The sequence below is a fragment of the Arvicanthis niloticus genome, chromosome 27, assembly GCF_011762505.2.
Source record: "Arvicanthis niloticus isolate mArvNil1 chromosome 27, mArvNil1.pat.X, whole genome shotgun sequence".
Classification (NCBI taxonomy): Eukaryota; Metazoa; Chordata; class Mammalia; order Rodentia; family Muridae; genus Arvicanthis; species Arvicanthis niloticus.
In genome coordinates, this window is record NC_133435.1 from 10,449,919 (window position 1) to 10,473,232 (window position 23,314).

Below are 23,314 nucleotides of genomic sequence, written 5' to 3' on the forward strand. Positions count from 1 at the left end.
TAGAAAATAAGACAACTTGGACATAATCTTTCCAACCCTACACTCTTTAGGTAAAGCTGACAGAAGCAGCTTTTCACAGCAACCTTCAGTTACAGCCCTTCCCACACCATTAGCTGCTATGAGAAAAACAGTATCCCACAAGACAAGGTTACTATGTTTCCTAATTATGCAAAGAGGAATTATTAGTAGCCACACCATTGACAAGCTGTCTTTAAAGTTCTACAAACTCATGGTGATGTAGAACTTCAAAAGTTAAAGAAATAAAATTTACAAAAATAAATACCACTTGACACTCAATGGACATCTTCACTTTAAGGCCTTTGTCACAAATCTGAATCTTTATTGTTCTGAAATAAATGTTAAAAACATAACTTGAAACAAAAATGTCAATATTCAGTCTCAGAAGACATGTGGCTCAATGCCCATCACATGTAACAAGAAAACTTCCTTTAAAAAAAAGGAAAAAAAGTACTATGAGAAGTCTTTCGTGAGTGAAAATGCACCCTTTGTGTACTCTCCGTCCTCTTTGCATTTTCTTCACAAGGTTTGCATTGTTTCCACGACAGTTCTTGCTATGATGTTTGACGGATTTTTTGCCACTCAACAAATTCATCAAGAAGAACAGGCCCTAGAAAAAAGAAACAAGTTCTGTTTCAATAAGCTCATTCCTCTAAAAAGCTCTGAGGTGGCAAGGATACACATGACCTGACTTCAACTACTGCTTTCTGTCACTGTTCCCCTACCCCGACCCCCAGGGCATATTGTTCTGAAGGAGTGTTATACGAACTTCCTTATAATGAAGACAAAAGTAACCTTTTCTTGTATAATTGTCATTTTATACTCAGAAAAAATATTTTTGCTATATTAAGAAGTATGAACATTTGTTAAGGGGGAGTGGCCACATAAGACTGACTTTATTATAAAAATAGGACACAGTAAAAAGAACAGCATAAAGTAAATGTCTACTACCTGACTGACCACTATTCTGAAAATAGGTTTTATAATGTAGAGGTCGTAAATGTTTACCACCAGAAGTGGGCAATTTAAATGAGGTTTCAGTATTTGTGTTTTCAAAATGTATGGAAAGTATGACCATGAAGATATGCTTGTCTTGTTTTTCTCAAAACATAAAACCTCTGTGTGTTCTTTTCTCTCTTGCTTTTAGCAGACCATAGAAAAACAGCCGGGCAGGCAAAGCAGTGAATGGCAATGTTGGAATACTGTGTGGACTGCCAAACTGGAGAGCAAGCTCAACACAAGCCACTACTTGGTTCCAACCTCTGAAACCTACAAAGGAATACAGGTGCAGTGTGTCAGATCTTCTGATAGTTCAAATAAATTTACAAGTTTATTTTTATATCAAACCTCTCAGTTTTAAATGCTGGTTCAACATACACAGACATACACATCACATGTAGCCTTTGGTCGGCTAGCCTACTTCAGAAAATGATTATTCCTTCAAGAACTAACATTTAGGAGACAGGTTGTCTCTTTAGTATTTGTTTCTTAGGTGTCAAAGTGTATTATTTCATAAACTTTTTTTTTTTTTTTTTTAAAAGGAAGGCACCTATCTATGTCTCCCTTGTGAACACTGAAACACTACAGCAGCCCTAATGATGGTATAGACAGAAAGCCTAAGAGTTCCACTGAATTAATTTGGCTTATTTATTGTGACTTTGTCCTTCTAAATGCATAAATGAAATTTTCTTCCACTGAAAAAGTCAAGTGGAAAAGAAGGATTTTAGATGCTAGGTTGGAATATGATCATTTGGCTGTAATGTCTAGTCACCGAGGAATCAGTTTTTTATTACTAGCATAGATTTTACAACACTCCTGAATCTAGACTGTCTCCCCACATCCTGATAAATAATGAGTTCAAACTTTCTGTTACTGCTACAGAATGGATATTCTCATTTAATATTTTTAGGAATTTTCTTTTCGTAAAAATTCATAATATACTTACAAGCACCGTCTTCATCGTAGTTACTAAGGTCGGCATGAACTGTTCTGCTGAATTCTAATACATTGTACCACTGATCTTTGTTCATAACACGATACTTTGATTGCTGTGGAAAATGATATAAACATTTGGACTACAGAACCAACATTCTTATTGGGGATTGGTTTTAGTGACTCTAGTTGTCCATTTCTTAGTTAGCCTTTTCTAAAACATTTCTTCCTTTCCTACTTGCTTGCTTGCTTTTCTGAGCTCATTTACATGATATCATCTATTTTCTTTCCCGGAGGCAATAAGACTAACACTGAGATTTACATATATGTACACCCATGTGGCTCTCAGCTAGATCACAATATAAAACCAATCCTATATGTAGTCAGTCTGCCTGTGTGGTTTCCACTATACAGAACCTGTGTGCACTGTGCATGAGCTATATTTTGAAGGCAACATCTACAGCAATAGTGGAAACAATATCCAAAATCCCAATGTGGACCCTCAATTGAGTGTTCTTGGGAAAGTTACTTCTGTGACAGAACTTGGTTGGCAGGTGCCCAGGGTTCCATTCCCAGCAGTACAACTAGGTTTGGTCACACACACACTTGAGATCCTAGCACTGGGGAGGCAGAAACAGGATGCTCATGAGTTCAAGGATGGCCTGAGCAAGACTCTGTCAGCATCACCCTCAAAACACAATCTCCACTCAAAACCAAACCCAACCATTACCACCACCACTATCAACCACCACCACCAAAAAAACCCAAATACCAAACTAAGCCCAGTCCCCATTTCCTCAGCTGCTAAATGATACAACTTACTTAACATATCTAGTTCTTCTCAGAGCCCCACAGAAATGATTAAATAATCATTTATCTAAATGTATGCTTGTTCAAGTCACAGAAAAAAGGCATGTATCAATCATCAAAAATATCAACTTTACTGGTCACAAAGATTTACCAATGTACAAAACTCAAATTACCCAGGCTTTAAATAAAATTTCTCTGGTAAAGTTACTGTAACAAGAAAACTGTATGATAAGATATTATTTCCAGCCGGGCGGTGGTGGCGCACGCCTTTAATCCCAGCACTTGGGAGGCAGAGGCAGGCGGATTTCTGAGTTCGAAGCCAACCTGGTCTACAGAGTGAGTTCCAGGACAGCCAGGGCTACACAGAAAAACCCTGTCTCGAAAAACCAAAACCAAAACCAAAAAAAAAAAAAAAAAAAAAACCCAAAACAAACAAACAAAAAAGATATTATTTCCAATTTCTCTTAATTAAGAAATGGCTAGAACTATGCCTCAAAAAACTGAAGTTAAGAGGTTTAAAAATAAGTACAAAACCAGGCAAAGAAATCAGTGAGAGAAGGTTCATGTCTTAGAATGGCTAGATCTAGCAGGGCAGCAAAACTATTAATAGGATGTTTATTCTATGAATTAAGCACACGATGCACAGTAAACAGTCTAGTGGATAACTACTACAGCATGCTCATATTTGCAGATACAAAGTATTAACATCTTAGTCTAGTTCTTAATATTGAAACTAATTAGAAAATAAAAGTTTAATTGCTAAACTAAGTTCAGTTGTGGTGCTTCCATCTAACACTAGGGGATGGGGACTGGGAATAAGGTAGACTCTGGCTTAGAAGCTTGAGATTTATGTACTAGCATCATTTTCTCTCACCAAAACCTCAAGTGATTACTTTTGTAAGAAGGTCTACTCTAGAGTACTTTTACTGGGACACCTCCTAGGTAAAAGGAAAACCTCTGAAAATAGTTTTAATGTGGTGGTCTAGGGGATGGCATCTAAAATGTAACAAACGCAAAGCATGAATTCTGTATTCTATCACCAAGATATACCCCAATTCCCAAATATCTCATGTACAGAATATATTAAATAACAAATTTATGTCTAGAACTGACAATGTGTATGTATGTATTTTGTTTCCTGAAAGTGTATTCTCATTCCAATTTTTAAACATTTTAAAATACCCATACGTACCTCCAGGTACTGGTAAAATACTGAAAAGAGTGGCCACGTTCTCCCAAGCAGCAGTGCTAACATAGACTTAGCAGTATCAATATCAAGGCTTCTCTGATCTTTATCCTAAAATATTAGTAAAAAATAAATAAATAAAAGAAAGTATGCTCATAAAATGAAACCACTAGGTTTTGAAGGGGCAGCTGCACTTACCCTTGCAAAATCAAAGGCATATCTGTAGATATTCTTAAAAGATGAGATGTCATTCAGCTGTGAGCGCAGAAAATCAAACCTGCTCTGTAACTTTTCTGTGCAGTCACACCTTAAAGACAGAGGTCAGAAGAGAACATTTTAAGAGTGAGTGCATATATGAAAGTATTTTATTAACAATTTGACAATTTAAATAAACATGTTTTAAAATTACCAATGCAACAAAAAAGCAGAGATAATCAGAGTATACCGGAATAGCTTCAAGAAAAATAAACATCTCAGTCAAAAATTCCAAGCAAATCACAAACATTTCTTGAATGCCCTACTTTTTGGGCTCCATACCCCATGTTTAATTCTAGTTCTGCCTCTTCTCCAAGGACTGAGAAAGTCATAATTAGGTCACTTCCATATTTCGTTAGAAAGTTCTTAGGCATCAGCTTGGTGAAAAAGATCAGACATAAGTGGTCTTAAAAAGTTTAGGATAGCACAGAATTAATGTAACTGACCGAATCACAGATCCAGATTCCCACAGTTTTGCCCAATCAAGTCCAATTGTCAAATCACCCAATTTAAGAAGGGTGCAAATGCAAAGCTACACACAAGTTGTCCATATTATTTCTAAAGTCGAGACAGTAAGAAGAAATGCCCAAGTCAATGGAATACTCAATAGTCTTGCTGGTTTTCTAACGTTGTTAACAAGAAGGCAGACAAGGCCTTCTTATCTGGTGAGTCCCCAGGTTTTCCTGACTTCCACATCCTTACTGCACTCTAGGTGTGTATACTCACCATTCTCAAAAGTCATGGCTATTCTTCAGCACAGTTTATTTCTTCTATTGTGAACGGATGCAAACTAGAACTCAAGACCTAATTCAAACTTGCCATCTACATGAAACAACCTGATTTCCCTTGATTAAACAGGTTGTAGCATCTACTGAAACCACAGTATTCTATTCAAACTAAATTTCAAAATTTACAATGCAATACACACTTATCCTAAAACGTAGCCAAGATTTTCATTACCTTAAGTCAGCAATGTGAAGGCCTATGTGATATGGGTCATACAAAAAGATTTTGGTACATCACTATTGTTAATTTAATATTTAATACCTATAAAAGTCAAGTTTAATCTTCTTACACGTTAAACACACTGATAAGACATTTTAAAAATACCCCTTTCTAGCTTTGATAGAAAACTTATAGATAGACTAAAAGAATGAAATGAGAATTACTTAGAACAATTTGTGAAGTTTATTAAATACTGCAATTAGCATCTATCTAAATGAGATAAAAGATACACTTGTAACTCCATTAACATTCAAATTTTGGCCATTTAAATTTATTTCTTTTTAACCTATTTTTACTATTCATATTTTTCTAATCATCCCATTGCTTAACATAAAATCTGATTTAAGAGGGTTTTCCACATTAAATCCACATTATAAGGGTGGAGGGAGGGTGAGAGTAATCACTATACATTTATATACATGTCTGACATTGCCAAAGAACAAAATTAAGTAATAAAAGGAGATGCTGTATTTTTAATCTGTACTAGTGTTACTTGTTTTTTCCTTTTAGCTCTTTTTTTGTCCAATATTGCTAAAATTTAAGTCATTTAACACAGCATTTGAGATTGGAGATTTTCTTTTTTGGTACAATGTCTTTGTGATCACAAATTTTGTTAAAAAGTTACTGCTTCAATTACTTAATTCTAAGTGATAACTTTTGCAAGATGTGTTTCAGAAGTGACAGAGATAAAATGTCTTAAAATAGTTTTAAGAGAGAATGAGAAAAGAAGACCTGAGAAATATAAAGTCTTTCAATGGGTTTGTGCCTAAATGACTACAGAAGGGGCACTGACCCAAACAAGATGAGAGAACAGAGAGGGTCCTGAAACTTTCTTACACAAAATGAATTACCAATTTTGGCAAAATTGAAGAGTTTGTTTCTCATTTCTTTTCTATTATGTATAACTAATGCAGATAGATTATAAACATAGGAAAATTGTGAATGAAAGCAGATGTGGTGACACACACATATATGCAATCCCAAAATTGAGAAGCTGAAGCAGAAATGCTGAGTTCAAGGCCAATCTAGGCTCACTGTAGCAAGCTCTTAAAGTTTGAAATGGAAAGAATTAAAGAATGCCATATAGTGGTGAGCCTACTCAGCTTCTTTTTGCCTCAGATATCCTTAAAGCTGCAGACAACAGCAAGTCGAGTGTGGTAGCAAATGCCTATTAATCCCAGCTCTGGGAAGGCAGAGACAAAAACAGAACCATTGGGGCTAGGGAGATGGTTTAGTGAATACTGTGCTTGTCAGATAAGCTTGAGGACCAAAGTGTTGAGCCCTAGTTTCAACTGATAGACCCTGACTATAGAGTGGAAAATAACTGAGGATAAACATAGGCTTCTACACCAACGGACACACATGTATGTGTAGTTGCACACATGTACCCACACCCAAATACATATTAGACACATGCACACAGGATGAGGGGGAGAAGAGAAAATGAGAAGAAAACCAAACACTACTCATCTAAATAAAAAGTAACAACAAAATAACTCCTAATGATATTCTGCTATACTCACAGACCAGCGCCTATTTCAACCATCATCAGAAAGGTCTCCTCCTGTAGAAGATAGGCCCACAGCCAGACATTGTATGCCAAGAGGAGGACGGGGGAAAAACCTTGGAATACTCAGCTCTAAATGAGATGTCTCCATCAGATCCCTGGAAGAGGAGGCAGGAGGAATAGGGGAAACAGGGGATGGAGGACACCAGGAGAACAAGACTCTCTAAAAGATCCGAGAAAAGCTTGCATGAACTCAGGGAGACTGAAACAGGAAGTACAGGGCCTACATAGGTTTGTACCAGATCCTCCACAGACAGACTATCGCTTTCAGTTTAGTACTTTTATGGTACTGCTGAATGTGAGCATAAGTGGGTCTTTGATTCTTGTGCCTGCTCATGGGGCTCTGTTCCTTTTGTAGGGTTGTCTTGTTAAACCTTGATGGGACGGATTTTTGTTTTATCTTATTATGATTTATTCTGTTAAAAAATTTCTTTGGGGGGGGGAGATAGCTCAGTGATCTACAACTTGGCTAGTAATGTCCTAGTTTCAAGAAGACTGAGAAAAAAGTAGCCTGTGAAGACAGAATGTTCTAATTGTGAACACTATTCCATTCAAGTATCAGCAAATACAGTGGTCCAACTCCTAGCAACTGCAATGGAGACTGAATTAGTGTCCTAAAGTATCCACATCGAGCAAAACAGCAGTCCTACAGTATTACAGAAGCTACACAAGAGCATGGACTTGTACTCACGCTAGGGAGTAACAAGCAACCAAGCTTCCTCTGCCCAGGGGTGATGTAGAGCTTCCATGATGAAGAGTTACCTTCACCATCACACAGTACTAACAAGGGCACAGTCCCAGTAGGGCCAGTGACTATGTGGGAAAAAGTAACAAGACACTCCTAACAGTTCCTCATGAAGTTGTCAGGATGTTGGAGTGGGCCAAAACTTTATTCCTACTCAGAAGTAAGAGAAACACAAAACCGTTTTCGCTGGAGTGGTGGTACAGCATGCTAATTAAGAAACAAAATGCCTGAGTAAGATCCAGAGTTGCATGGTATATTATCCAAATTGCCCAAGTTTCAATTGAAAGATCACTTTCCAAGACAAGGCAGATCTCAAATGGAATGTTTAGACAGATCTTACATTTAAGGCATCTGTCATAAAAATGCTTCAAAGTTTATTAAGAAGTCACTAAAACAAATAACAAAAATAACAGAAAACTGCAAAAGGAAAAAAAATCTACACAAAAAATACAAGATGTAATAAAGAACAAAGTGGAAATGTTTGGACTGTATTTCAATGATATAATGTGTTATAAACCAAGCAATTATAAACTATTCAGTCTGAGTTCATAAACAAAACTAACAAAAAGCCATAGTCTAACTATATATACTGTTTTGAAGAAACAAAAGTTTAAAGCAAATGATTAGGGGGTAAAGGGCAAATATGAACAAAGCATAAAATATATATTTGAAAATATAGTAAAACTCATTAATTTTATGATAAATTAAAAAATTAATTTTAAGAAAGATTAAAGACTGAAAAATGATCTGTCACAGTAAGCAGCCAAAAGAAAGCAATAGTAGCTATTGTTATCAACTAAAGAAATCTGAAAGCGAAGAAAATAATCGAACAGAGAGGACAACTATGTAACGACAAAAGGTCAGTCTATCAAAGACACAATCCTAAACAATTCAATATCCACCAAACAACAAAAATGGGAGTAATTGATATAATTTCCACTCCACTTGGGTCTTAAAATATGTCCTGTTACTAATATGCACGATGAGTTATTAGCCAGGTCTTATGGGACCTGGAACCAGGAATATGATATAGGTGCCCTTATGGTAGATGCCAGATATATAAATCCTGATACAGTGATCCCTTTTATCACTTCTGGCTTTGGATTATTTTCTGTAATGTACAGATAGATTCTTTTTCAAAATAAGTCCTTATATTTTATAGAGCACTTAACCATTCTTCATGGAAATTACTTTTTTATACTTAGTTTGTCACACTGCCATAAGTGGAATCAATTTTTATTTCTAAGTGTAACTTGGCCAAGTTCCTTACAATATACTTCATGTAAAAGTAAGAAAAAAATCTATTCTGACTTCTCATTCGAGAAATTACTCTGTGTCTGATATCAAACAGTGCAAAGTTACTAAGTGAAGCAGTAAGCTCTAGGGGACACTGACAATCCAGTCACTCTCTAACCATTACAACATGTAAAAGAAACATGTCTTTCCTCACAGATTACTATAATAATCTCAGAAACTTGGGAGCCTTTAAGATTGCCACACTTACCAGCTAAAAATGTTGCTTAGGTACTACATATTCAGTTACATTTATTCTCTTTTCTGTCATGACTTAAGTCGGGACCTTATCTTTTATGCTTATAACTGCGAAATGCTTTCATACTTTTTACAGTATGATCTATATTCTCACCCAAAATGCAGAATCTTAAATAAGACTTGCTGTCTAAGAAAGCAAACATGAAAATGAAACAAGACTTCTAATATCCAAAGTTATTCATTTCTCTAACAAAGTTTGCCAACTATTTTAAAAGCACAACACAGGGCCTATGATAGGCTGGGAGTCCTACTTTCCTGGACAGTATCACATGAGACTCCAAAAAATATGCTAAATAAAGCATGACCACTAAATATAAACCATATTTAATAGACATATTTAAGTATGAGACACTTATAGTTTCTGTCTGGAAGGAATTTAGAGCAAAAGAATATATCAAGCACAAACATATAGTACACAATGAATAGTCACTAGGGAGGCAAGAACTCACAGGAATACAACCAGCATTACCTACAGCTCCTTAAAACATCCCACATGGGTTACAGCCCCATAAGGGACAATCAGATAATGAAATGCATGTATAGGAGTCAAAAAAACCCTGAAAACAGTCAAAGTTCCTAAGTACACAATCATCACAAATTAATTAAAAACCATAAACGAATCTGAGGTGTTTCTAGTTGTGTTTGCCTATATCAAATCACATGACTTTACTGTATGCATCCTTGGTTCTAAATGTACAACCCACAGACTTTGCACTGTGAATTAGCAAATGCTGCCTCAAATACTGTGATGGTTTGTATATCATTGGCCCAGGGAATGACACCATTAGAAGGTGTGGCTCTGTTGGAGTAGGTGTGTCATTGTGGGTGTGGGCTTTAAGACCCTCATTCTAACTGCCTGGAAGCCAGTATGCTGTTAGCAGCCTTCAGATGAAGATACAGAACTCTCAGCTCCTTCTGCACCATGCCTTGGATGCTGCCTTGCTCCTGCCTTGATGATGACGGACTGAACCTGTAAGCCAGCCCCAATTAAATATTGTCCTTTATAAGACTTGCATTGTTCATGGTGTCTATTCATAGCAGTAAAACCCTAAGACAATACCTTGACTTAATATATTACCAGAATATGTTACAAATGACCATTTCTTCATTGTATATACAATGTTTTCTCCTCTTCTAAAAAGTTGATGACTTAATTACAGAGAAGTAATTTAATATTTTCTTATCATCACTTTTCAGCATGTACAAAATTAGGGTATCTTTATATTCTATTGTGTTACATAATTTGGTTTAAAAACTGCTGTTTAAGTTATCAACTTACATTTCATCTTGAGATTAAGACATAATGTTTAAAATTTTCTGAAATAGCCCTAAATATACTTATCATTTTATACCAGATTATGTTTTCTATTCTTAGCACTGACAATTGTAAATAACATTCAATTCAGATTCTGAAAAGCAGCGATGGTCTACAGCTGTTTTGGAGCATTAAATATTTAGATGATTTAATTGTAGTTTTTAAGATTTATGTGTATGGTTGTTTTGCCTACATGTCTGTCTGTTCACCACATGCATGTAGTGCCTGCCTGCAGAGGCCAGACAACAGCATCAGATCCTCTGGAACTGGAGTTACAGAAGGCTGTTAGCCACCAAGGTGGACTGGGGTCAGGCAGGGGAAGGCGATGGGAACTGAATCTCAGCATATGTTTGATTTGTATGCCTATTTTATTTACCTATAAAACTAGCATAAAACGTCTCGTAGTGACTACCCCTCTGGCTTCCATAACCACTTGCACTTATATACACATACCCACATACAGAGATACAATACACATAATTAAAAATAAAATCTTCTAAAACATAGGAATAATAACTTTGCAAGACAGCCGGAAGATAAACCTTTCATCTTGGTTTCCTTCTTTGTTCTGCATGTGTAGGTAGTATGTTTGTATGTGTGTAGGTTATGGGCATGTCTAAGATAATATCCTATGTCTTTCTTGGCAACTCTCGACTTAACTGAGGCAGGGTCTCCCACTAGACCTAGAGTTCACTGATTTGGCTAGACTAGTAGCAGCTCACCTCTGGCTGCCCCATCTCTGACACCTAAGCTCTGTGGGCTATGTTATGGTGCCCATCTAGACTTTTTACATGGGCACTGGAGCACAAGCTCCATCCCTCATGCTTATGTTGCCAGTGCTTTATCCATTCAACTATCTCCCCAGCCCATTTCCTTACTTTCAAACAACAATAATTGCAGAGAATAAGACATACCCTAAGAGAATATGGAGGTGAAAGTGCTCCTTTGAAGCATATAAACATCAATTCATTCGCCTCACCTATACTACACACTTATGTCCAAATACGTCCTAGCATTTGTAATAGTATGTTGACCTTGAGCAGATACAGAAGTTAAAACCATCAACTGGGTTAACAAGTTAAGCATGTTAACATGTTTTAACATGTTTAAGTGTATGACTCTTTAGTGTCCCTGTATGCACATGTATGTATGTGCACGTGTGTGCCAGGTGTCTGCAGTGGCCAGGGTTACAGACTGTTGTGGGTGCTAAGAATTGAATCCAGGTCCTCTGCAAGAACAGCCAGGGCTCTTAGCCTTATTTATTTTTATTAAGGTGAGAATGGAGCAGAAAGCTCCACATTTATTACAAATATTATAAGCATTTAAAGAGAACTATAAAACCAGTATTCATATCCTGGCAATTATCAAAACCACACAATTCCCAAATAAACTCAGTAGTTCTGAATGTCAGTCATCTCAGAACTTAGAAGTTTAGAGAAACCATCCCTGCACATACTTAGTTTATCATGAATAGTAAAATATTATGTTTTTAAATAACATTCAAATAAAACCAAAGAGATTTTGGGTTGTGGCACAATGTAAGATTCTCAGAGAACATGGTGGTTTGAATGAGTACAGAATGGGCTTCAATTTCAACATGAGCATTTGGGCAAAAATACTTCAAGAAAGACTTTTAAACAAGAGGAAAGTTCATTATGTAGGAGATTTAAGTGAGGCTCTATTCCTAATGTGTGGATCCCAGTAAGTATGCTGTGATACGTTGACATGTTACAGAACTGTATCATGTTTTAGATTAAGAACCTTTCCTACAGAACATTTACTAACTAGAGAAATACTGTCTACCACTAAAGGTACTGGAATGTAGAAGTGTTTTGAAATTGTCAGACTGACTTTGAGAGGAGAATGCAACAGCAATCAGTAGTTAATGATATCAACTCCAAGCGGATGGGAGTCACATCCCATACTTACCAAACCATATATCAACACCACTCTCCTGCCTTTAAAAACCAACCAAACAAAAACCAAGTTATTGCTCCTTATCCTTCCCTTTCTTAAGATTAAGTCAAGCCACCCCTTTCCCTTTAATCTTCAAAGTCCAGGTCTCAAGATGAAGCCCAGAAAATGTGCAACATTGTCTCTTCTGGGAGGACATATACTATTTATTACTACAACTTTTATGGGTATGATTCCTACTACTGCTCTTCACTATGATGATCACGTACAGTCCCTTCAAAGGACTGTAATCACATCTGTTTCCACTAGCATAGCATTTAACTTTTATGATACCAAACTTTTAGCTAGTAGATATGGGAGAAGTTCTCTACCCAGTGTAACATGCTGGAAGAAAAACTTCCAAGTATCTTTAGAACTACCTTCTTTGGATAAAGAAAAATGAAAGTCCACAGCATCCCAATGACATGAAAAATAGTGTGCCTAAAGTATAGGACAAGGTTCAGCTTCCATAAAATTCTCAAAGTCCCTAAAACATTAAGAACACTCACTTAAACACTATTGCAAAACTCTTGTGTGATTACTGAGCTCAAAAATCTGATTGTTTCCCAATATCTCTTAGCATATGTTTTAAATCCCCTCCACATGTTAGATAAAGTACTCAACAAATAGCAATATAACAGTATTATTCAATATAGCTTGAATTTTAAACTCACCCTGGCAAGGTTATATACCTTGTGATTCTAACAACCAGATTACTTCTTTCAAACTCCATGAAATATACAATAGCCAATCTAAGTTCAATTGTTTCTAAGTCTGTTGCAGGATATTTGATCACACTGTGAACCCCAAGATTTGTCATTTAGTGAAAAAAATAGTTTGTAGATGTGGTGTGGCTCAGCCCTTAGCACACACTTTTAATCTCCTTTGTTGAAATACAGACAAACCCTTAGTACAAACCTTTATTTAGTCCCAAACAATAAAAGTAAAGTTAGTATGTAGAAGGAAGCGACCATGTTTGATAGTGATGTTTCATTGAGAGGCAGACAAAGTGATGAATCAGAGAAAGACCTGATAGGATAGGATATGCCCAACTCTTATAAGAGAGAGCAATGAAGAGAGAAAAGCAAGAAGCAGTTTTACTAGGACAGTTATAGAAAGGAAGGTTGCAGAGAGAGACGGAGAAGGAGACGGAGACGGAGGGGGGAGACGGAGGGGAGAGGGGGGAGGGGGGAAGGGGAGAGGGGAGAGGGGAGAGGGGAGAGGGGAGAGGGGAGAGGGGAGAGGGGAGAGGGGAGGAGAGGGGAGAGGGGAGAGGGGAGGAGAGGGGAGAGGGGAGAGGGGAGAGGGGAGGAGAGGGGAGAGGGGAGAGGGGAGGAGAGGGGAGAGGGGAGAGGGGAGAGGGGAGAGGGGAGAGGGGAGAGGGGAGAGGGGAGAGGGGAGAGGGGAGAGGGGAGAGGGGAGAGGGGAGAGGGGAGAGGGGAGAGGGGAGAGGGGAGAGGAGGGGAGAGGGGAGAGGGGAGAGGGGAGAGGGGAGAGGGGAGAGGGGAGGAGAACAAGCTAGATACAGGTGAAGACAACAAGAACCAGAGAATGAGAAGGAGCCAGAAGATTAGAATAAACTGTCAAAATGAGGCCAAGTACAGCAATTCAGTAGCATGCTGAGAGGAGCTAGATTGAATTGTCAGTTTGGAGAGGAGTTTGGGCCAGAAGAGCAGAGTTGACCAACTAAATGGAGTTCAGAAAGAACTATAAAGGGTGAGCTTATTCAGCAGTGAGTGTCAGAGGCTAACAACAGTCTATGCCTAGATTAGATTGTACGGAGGCTAGAAGCTTACAGGACTAGTCCTACGTTAGTAGATTGAGGCAATAAGCCTCAGAGACAATGATTACTTAGGGAGAGTAAAAGTTATTTTACATCTCTGTGCTTGACAAATTATTCCATACCAAATGGAAGTCATTTATATAGCAGCCTCAAGAACAAGTGTTTTTAAGAAAAGTATTCCAAAAATTGGGAAGCATTACACAGTACTGATAATTAATTGTGATTATTTTAGTTCAATATTCCTGACCTGTGTGTGCTTTGTTACTACCAATATATTCTTCAGTGGCATTCTACTCAAGACTTTTATGAATTAAAAATTAAGTTTAAACAATTTAATACACAATTAATTTTGATCTGAAGGCCGTAAGATTCTTAGGTTAAATTCTACAATGATAACATCTCACAGAAAACAGAGACTAAAGTTTTATAATTATGTTAAATCAAATATATTGACACCTGTTCTTTTTGTACTAAGGTAGATAATTAGCATTTCTTCTATCTGCTCACTATCAAGTTCATCACAAGATTAAAGTGGTAAACTTGTCGAATTGGAGAAGACACCATGTACTCTGTCTGTATGGTAGTCTAGATCACAGGGAAGGGAAACCACCTTTCTCCAAGGCAAATATTAAGACCATAGCCTTATTCTATCTGAATCATGGGGATAATACCTGAGTATCATGACACACTTCCAAGAGTGTTTTGCACAGTCTGTGAGCTTTCTGTAGGAGAATGACAACAAAAATCATGCTCAGAGGCTAACCAAATCCTACGATTGCAATCAAGATCATATACTAATTATTCAAGAAAAACACAGAAAACATATTTTGTAGTGAAGTATTTTGAAATACAGAAGCTCTGTACTATATGAACTATGCCAAAAAACCCAACAAGGAACTTTTTAGGTCACAAATACAAAATCACTTATTAGCTGCAACTACCCCCAAAACAACCTATGAAAAACAGTAATACAAAAAGTAGTATAACAAAGTATTTTCACCACTAATAAGCCATATCAGAGTTTATATTCTTTGCACAACTCAGTGAATGTCTACATGATCATTTTATTAAAAGCTAATTATATGATGAGAAATAATCTTTAAAAAAAGCTTTCGAATGATAGAATTCATTCTTCTTTGAAAAATACTAAAAAAACTAAATGGCTTCTATTTTATTGAAAAAAAATTCCATATATAAGAGAAAAAAAGAAAAAGGTCTAGATCCTAACTCTGCCATAAGAAACTACAGAAGTTTACCAAGTATTTTATTAACTGTTACATATCTCATACTCTGTATTTATAAATTAAATGGGAAAACTGGGAAAAATTTCATTCCAGCAATTATCATTTGGTTCATTTGAGAAAAGAACTTTACCCAAGGAATGAATGTGTATGTGTCTCATTTTCCACCAATTTGACTTTCCAACAAATCTCATTATCACAGTTACACAGTGATACAATAACACATGACCATGTATACATATGTATGTACATGTTCACACATACACACACACACACACACACACACACACACACACACACACACACACACCATGTTGGTTTAGTAAGAAAAATAAATGACATTGAAAATTCAAATACATAAACTCACTGCCATGTAAACAAATAGACATTCTTTCTTAAGAACTGAGGGGCAGATAAACAAGAATTAAAAATAATTTGCATGTGTTAATAAAACCATAATCAATTAGAGGGCTAATAGTGTACTGTGTTTGCCTTAAAATTTTTAACTGAGGGCTTTGGAGAGATGGTTCAGCAGTTAAGAGCACTCCTGCTTTTCTAGAGGACCGAGGTTCAAGTCCTAGCACCCATGTGACAGCTCTCAACTGTCTGTAGCTCCAGTTTCAGGGAGTCTGACATATCTCACAGATAAACATGAGGGTAAAACATCAATGTACATTAAAAAAAAAAGGTCCTTAAAAAATGTACCTGAGGTTAGGGTTGAGCACTATGTTAGTCTGTGTAAAGCCCTGGGGTCGATCCCAAGCAATGGGAAAAAATGAACATTAAAATATGAAAACATTTGAGAATGTTGAATAACATTCTGATGGAACATTATGAACATGACATACTATAAAATTACCACACACTAGTATGGAAAAGCAAAGTGAATTTTCTGCAAAATGAAATAATTCTGAAATTTATGAAAGAGTCCAGCATGATATCTCAATCTGAACATACACAACTATAAACTGGCTAAAGACTACACAGGAGGCAAAGAACATTTCTACTTTGGTCCTTTGTGAGTTATTAGGAGGAGACAGTTCATTTGAAGCACTATGTAACTCTTTAAATTTATTACAAAGGGGAGTGAGGAGGTCCTAAGATTAAGGACTACCTAATGATGAAATTATTCATATAGTTGAATTCTGCATTGAGTGGGAAAAAACTTTTGTTACTCAAGTACATTCTTGAACAAATAACTCATTGACCATTTCTTATTCACCCACCAAATGAACCAACACATTTTTGTTAGCTTGAATTTTTTCTTAAAGAATATAAAAAAAGGCAATTAATCATTCAGCTGTTAAAATAAGAATATAAATTTTTCCAGTCCTCAGATTTTTACAAATCAAACCAATTTGATTATTTTTAATGTAAAATCTTACTCCTGAAAATGATGAAGCACAAAATATCAACAAGATCTTTACATAAGCCACCAAATTTGTTTTTTAAAAAAATGTTCTTACTGTAATGAGGTCATTCCCTTTAACCATTCTTCCTTGGTAAAAAATCCCATGCTTTCAGCCTCCAATTTCCACGCTAAAACTAACATAATAATCTGGAAAGAACAGAACATAAAGGACAGGGAAAAGTCATCAGAGATAGTCATGGCTACATTCATCATGGAGAACAATTTCAAACAATTATTTCCAATCATCCACTAAACATTAGAGCTTCTGTATTGTTAACTACAAAACAACTGTCTTAAGGTAGTGTTTATGAAGGTAGACTCTTACTCTATTATAAACTGTATTTCTATCAAGAAACACCTTGACCAACTTAGGCTGATTTAAAAAAAACAGATGTGAAGAAAAAAAAAAGCCTTCATATATTAAAGCCTTAATTTGTAGAATTAATGAAATGTTATAATCCACTTATGGTTCATTCTACTTAGAAATAAAACATACATTTTCAGGTTCAACACCAATGTCTTCACAAAATTTTTCCATTCCTTCTGGCCCTACAACTTCATCAGGACCTTCAAAGACAAAAAAATAATTTATGTATTTTATTACAATTTATTATGAACATGAAATAAACTATTACACTAAAGGCATCCATGAAAATATCATACTTTTACAAATAAGTGAATTTAAATTTTAGGAAAGCTTTGAAAAGTATAACTATTTGTCAAAAATTTAAAAATCTTTACTCCTTAAATGCTACATTACAATATAAATTAATGATTGATTGATTGATTGATTGATTGCTTTCTTTCTTTCTTTCTTTCTTTCTTTCTTTCTTTCTTTCTTTCTTTCTTTCTTTCTTTCTTTCTTTTTTTAAGGTAAGGTCTTACTATATAGCCCTTGCTGGCCTGGAATTGACAGAAATTCATTTGCTTCTGCTTTTGAATGCTGGGAGTAAAGGTGTGAGCTACCACAGCCACTGTATTAAGAAATTTTTTTTGAAAAGGATCACTAAAGAACCATCTCACTGGTATAATTCAGTAGTTTGCAAAAAGTACAAAATCAAGCCAACATGAACTTACTCATTAACAAAACATAACAAAAACAAAAACCTACTAAGAACTAATTCTGAATAAAGTTTTTAACAATTAAGGCTATAAGCATATAATGGTTGAAGCATCGTTTTTCTTTAAAACAGATCACTAAAAGTCAGTGCAATTCCTAAACTTTTGTTATCAAATTCCAAAAACAGAATAATTGTACTGCTTCTAGTTTTTCTGTGCCTAGAAATCACCTAAAACAAATGTTGTAATTTGAAATATGACATAAATTTATCACTATAAAATGTCTTGAAACAATGTTCCAATTCCAATATTGTCCAAAAGACAAAGATGCTTCTATTCTCAAAAACCAAAAAAAAACCAACCAAACAAACAAAAAAAAACCACAAAAAAACCCAACCTAACTTGATTATTTTAAAAAAAGAGGTTAAAAAACACCTTGAAAACAAAAGACATCAGACACTGAAATTAACCAGACTCAATGTCCACACACCTGAACAAACTTTTCAGTTGTAAAAGCACCTGAAGGCTTTGCTTTGAAAAGCCTTTCACTACTAGATTTATTTTTATGCACTTATCCACCATCAAAAGTGAAACCGTCAGAGTTAGGCAAACAACTAGCTGTTTCTACCCTCTATCAATAACTCATGTCAATTTCTTTCACTCCATCTTCCTCATCCTCCTGATAGTTTAGCCTTTCTTCTCCTTTTATACATCTTGCATTGTCCCTACATGTACATTTGTTTACGAATACACATCATCTAGATTCTGAATGGGAGGGAGATCACGCAGTGTTCCTGAGGCTGTGTCCTCCTTTAATGCTGTACAGCATTAAACTTTCCTTTCTTCAACAATTAGAAAATATTACAGTTTTAACTCGTCAAGGTGACACAAATTTATAATAGCAGCACTTGGGAAGTAAAGGCAGGAAGATCAGGTATGCAAGGACAGCCTAAACCATACAGGACCCTGGATCAAAACAGAACAAAACAAAACCCTATAGACTTAAATCATAGACTAAACTAATGTGATCAATACATTCTTACCGTCTGAAATGAATGTCAAGGTGATGTTAACACATGTTTAGAAATCAAATAGGTTTTATACAAAATACACATATGCTTTTAGTTAGACAAGACCTGTACACGTTAAGTGACTTTCCCAAAGCAATGGAAATAATAGATGTAAGTATAAAGTGAAGCCTGTACCAAAGTTCACTCCCTGACTGTCATTTATACTTTGAAATTGTAGCCTTCTCATAAAATTACAACCTTGGTAAGATCTGTGTAATTGAACTAATTCTTACAAGCTTTTAGATTTCCACTCAGTTTAATCAGTCATGGAAATGATTTAGCTCACTTTACACTGCACTAAGACTAAGTAATTCTAATCTTATTTCTATTCTTTATAACAGATTTAAAATTGCTCTTTTCCACTTTATATGTTTTTCCCATCTAATTTGTATATACATTTATTCACAACAAGTAGCTCACTAAAAATATCTGGAAGATAATCAGGCATGGTGGCATATACCTTCTGTCCCAGCAAAGTCAATGTGAGCTTTGTGGTGGGGTGGGGTACACACCTTTAATTCCAGTACTCTAGAGGCAGAGTCAGGAAGATTTCTGAGTTTGAGGCTAGCCTGGTCTACAGTAAAGCCAGGGCTGCACATGTTCAGGGTTTAATACAATGGCATAACAAATACTCAGAAAAACAGACAAACTTAGTGACAGTAAACTTACTTACTTAGTGACAGTAGCTTCAAAATGAGCTATACAAGAGACTGATTTTGGAAAACATACACATGCATTTATAAGCAGTATATCTGAAGATGTTCAAAGACTATTAATAGTAATACCTAACATTATTGAGTTCTAACCCCGTATCATGTATTATGCTAACTCTTTGCAAGCATCATTCACTGAGTAGGCCTAGCCTTCTGTCTCCATTACAAAGGATATCCTCATTTGGTGAGAAAGAACATTTATTGTTCATTCAGCAATGACTGATCCCTTATGAAGGAGATTCCTGACAAAATAGTCTCTGTAGCTACTTCCTGTGTCTAAATTTCTAGCACTTCCACATCTTACCCAGATGAGCCTTCACAAGCTATAATTTCTATGCCTATACACATGCTGTTTACATTAGTCTCCCTCACAGAAGCCACATTTGAAGGCAGGGATCACGTCCTGATTTCTGTTATTATATCCCAAGTACTACCACTGGGTTGGACTCACAGAAAAGTGTTCCATAAATATTCATCAAATGATTCACTGAATGACAGGCGATGACTCCAAGTGCACTTTACTAGCATTTTCAGTAGAAGTGACAATCAGTTAACATTTGCATAGTCAACTGCATCATTACTTGAATGTTAATCTAAGCTTCAGTTTTCACTCATAAAGTGAGGATAACATCTCTTGACAGATGGTTACAAGCATATACACACAACCCATGGAACAATGATAGCAACTATCACGTTGACTGTTAAAAATGTCAAGAGTAGAAAATAAATATCTAATTCAATCTTAAAATACCCATGGAAGTTCTAATAAAAGCTAATACAATCAAGCATTCAAGGAAAAAAATATAAAGTATATTTGTAAAGTGAAATAAGATGAAAACCTTTTGATTCTATATAATGTATATGTAAAACCGGCATTTTTAATAATGGGTCAACATTTTAAATAGAGGTCAGAAAAAAAGGAATTCTCTACACTTAATTTGGGTTAGTGGTTGTCTTGGGATACCAGTAATAGCATTTATTTCTCCTGATCTAGAAAGATCACTCTGCTAATCCCAATAGCAAAGTTGCTGCCCTCTTTTCAATCTAGTCTAGCCTTCCATACCAAGTTAGCTGAAACTTGACAAGTTAAGATACCATCACTTAAAACACACACACACACACACACACACACACACTAAAAGTAGAAAAGCAGGTAAGAGATTAGCTTAAGTATCAAAAGACTAAAACTGTTCTAAGGAAGAAAAATTGTCAGACATGTTCATGGCCTTGACCCTAAAATCCCAGTACATATAACAGGACAGCAATAAAGAATAAAACACAGCTTTTAAATGCACATGACTGGTATCTTGTTCCACGGATTTCATTACCTGCATACTCATAAAACCAAGCCAGGCACTTCTTTCTTGAAAAATCTTCCTCTCCACTGATGAGTCTAGTAGGAGGCTGGGATCTGCAATAGCTTAGAAAACACACAAATATCTAAGACTTACTAAGCCTAAATTCTTAGTGAAAAAGTAGCTTCAACAAGAATTGCTTCCATGTAAATGAAACAAAGTGGTTTTTAAATTAGCATTATGGGGAAAGGAGTTATGTATTAGCAATAAGGACCTGTACTCTATGTGTAAGAATTTCTAACCAATGAAATCCAAATGCTACTTTGCTTGCTACCAGATCCCAAAAATAGTAACTAAAATTATTTTCTTAGATTTCAAGATAATAAAGAAATGCAGTCTAAGTCTCAACCCAAGATTAGACAAGAAAGTATATACCTCGCTCCCTAAACCACTCATGCTGGGCTTGCTCTCTACCACTAAGCTCTATCTATCTATCTATCTATCTATCTACCTTATCCAATGCCTAGCCTTCCTTCGATTCTGCTGATGATCCGTATGAAAGTCCGCATGTTATAATTTCGGCTGAATCACCTGAAGTCTAATGACACTGCCCAGTCAGATGGTTTAACTGGCTTTATTTAAATATCTTAGATATGATTCTCCAGGAGCTGATAAATAATAAAGGTGAAGCGAAATGTTAACCACCAAAGGGCAAAATGAAAACTGTATCTTCTACACCGCCCGAGAAACACTAGCTAGACTCTTTTGCTAAAACACACCAAGGGGGGAGAAACAAAGCAATTGAGTACAAAAAGATTAGGATGAAACAAGTCACCTCCTTCATATTTTAAGCAGTGCATTCCTCACTGCATTGCTCCTTAAAGGGAAATTTCCTTTGTGTAGTGCTGGCTGTCTTGTTTTAATGGTACCATTCCAATTTGTCACTTTAAGTGTCAACCATTAATACATAAACAACCCAAAGTGCATGGGAGGAAGCCCACTTCTCAGAGCTAAATTGCAATGATTTTCCGAGCAATAATGATTCTGTGATGACTGAATGTATGCCACGAAGGGAGTAAAGGGCTCTAACTACCGGTCTGCTTTGTTTTCTTTTCCCCTAAGAGAACACAGAGCACAATAGCTTGCTAAAGGGGACTGAGAGCTACCGCGAGTCTTAATGCTAGAAAACAAAAACCACAAGGGCCTTTTCCAACTCTGCGTAGGGAACTGGTACAGGTGAAGTGGAGGCATACATAGTGCCTCCAGAAGCCGAGGCTCCAGCGATTTAAAAGGCCTCCTGCTGGGATCGTCCAGGTTGCTAACTCAGGAAGCCAATTATAGCATAGGCTTCCTTTCTACCATTCCCAAGGCAGCTGTCAAAACTCTTCAAGCTCTGCTCCTTTCTTCACGCTCTGACATTTAACAATGTGTGGGCCAAGCCAATTCTGCTTGATTTCGTGAGACATAGGGACGCCGCGAATCTTGGCAGATCCGCGCTCACTTCTGGGTTGGTTGGGAAAGAGCAAGGAGAAGGCAGACGTACGGGTCGTCAGTGTCCTACCCTCTGGGCACGCAGACAACAAAGTGGGACGAATCTCAGAGCTTGTCCAAGGACGCCAGAGCACACAGACAGGCGAACACGAGGGTCGGTCCCGCGCGGAGCGGAGACTGGGCGCCTCACCGGCCGCCTCCCCCGAAAGGGCTCGCCCCTCTCGTCAATGGCTAGCGGCCGGCGGCCTGTCCCGCACCGGGGGAAGGAGAGAGCCTGCGGGGTGGGGGGCAGGCGGTACCTGGAGATTTTACACTTTTTGAGGCCCGCGTCTTCCGCGACTGCCGCTGCCACTCCGGGAGCTTTTCTCTTCTTCTTCACTGGCATCTTCCGCCTTCCCCGGCAAGGTGGACAGGGCGGCCGGGGAGGGGTATCGCGCTCCGCCGCAGGCCCCGCAGCGCCGGCTCCCGCCTGCCAGGGACCGCAGCGGAGTCCCGAGGCGCGACCCCGCCCCGGGTCTCCTCTTTAGGGGCTGTTCCGGGCAGCGCAGTGCTGAGCCCGGCGGTATCGCAGCTCGGGCTTCTCCAGGGGCGGCGAACGCCGACAGCGCGGCACCTACAGTAGTCGAGAAGAGCAGGCGGCTCAGCCTGACCCGGAAGCGGATGGCTCTCGGCCGGAAGTGACGCAGCAAGGAAGCTCGACGGGCCCGAGCGGGCTCCCTGCCTTCGGGACTTGAGGGGTCGCGTCTCTGCAGGTGGAGCCTGAGTCTCCCGACTTTTTCGGGCGGGTTTCCAGCGGGGAGTCCTTTATAAAAATCATGAGCACGCCACAGCTGGCTAGCGAAGTGACATGGTGAGGAGCCACGCGTGAGTGTGCCCACTCCTGACGTGCAGCGTCTCCAGGCTGTTCTTTGTGG

The 23,314-nt window shown here is 37.4% G+C and overlaps 1 protein-coding gene across 4 annotated transcripts; it reads right to left on the bottom strand.

Moving 5' to 3' along the window:
- Positions 1 to 305: 305 nt before the first annotated feature.
- Positions 306 to 23,052, bottom strand: Dcun1d5 (defective in cullin neddylation 1 domain containing 5). 4 transcript variants are annotated; one of them, XM_076926142.1, is made up of 9 exons: positions 22,700 to 23,042; positions 20,943 to 21,034; positions 17,269 to 17,339; positions 16,828 to 16,919; positions 4,145 to 4,253; positions 3,953 to 4,057; positions 1,964 to 2,066; positions 1,135 to 1,287; positions 457 to 628 (listed from the first exon to the last, which is right to left on the bottom strand). In XM_076926142.1, the coding sequence occupies exons 1-9, from the start codon at positions 22,783 to 22,785 to the stop codon at positions 573 to 575; spliced, it is 867 nt and encodes a 288-aa protein (XP_076782257.1). In that variant the 5' UTR covers positions 22,786 to 23,042; the 3' UTR covers positions 457 to 572. The 4 variants fall into 4 exon arrangements, with proteins under 4 accessions (XP_076782258.1, XP_076782260.1, XP_076782257.1 ...); XM_076926144.1 differs by lacking the exon at positions 22,700 to 23,042 and adding an exon at positions 22,471 to 22,598; XM_076926143.1 differs by lacking the exon at positions 1,135 to 1,287 and having other exon boundaries at positions 306 to 628; positions 22,700 to 23,052.
- Positions 23,053 to 23,314: the final 262 nt, after the last annotated feature.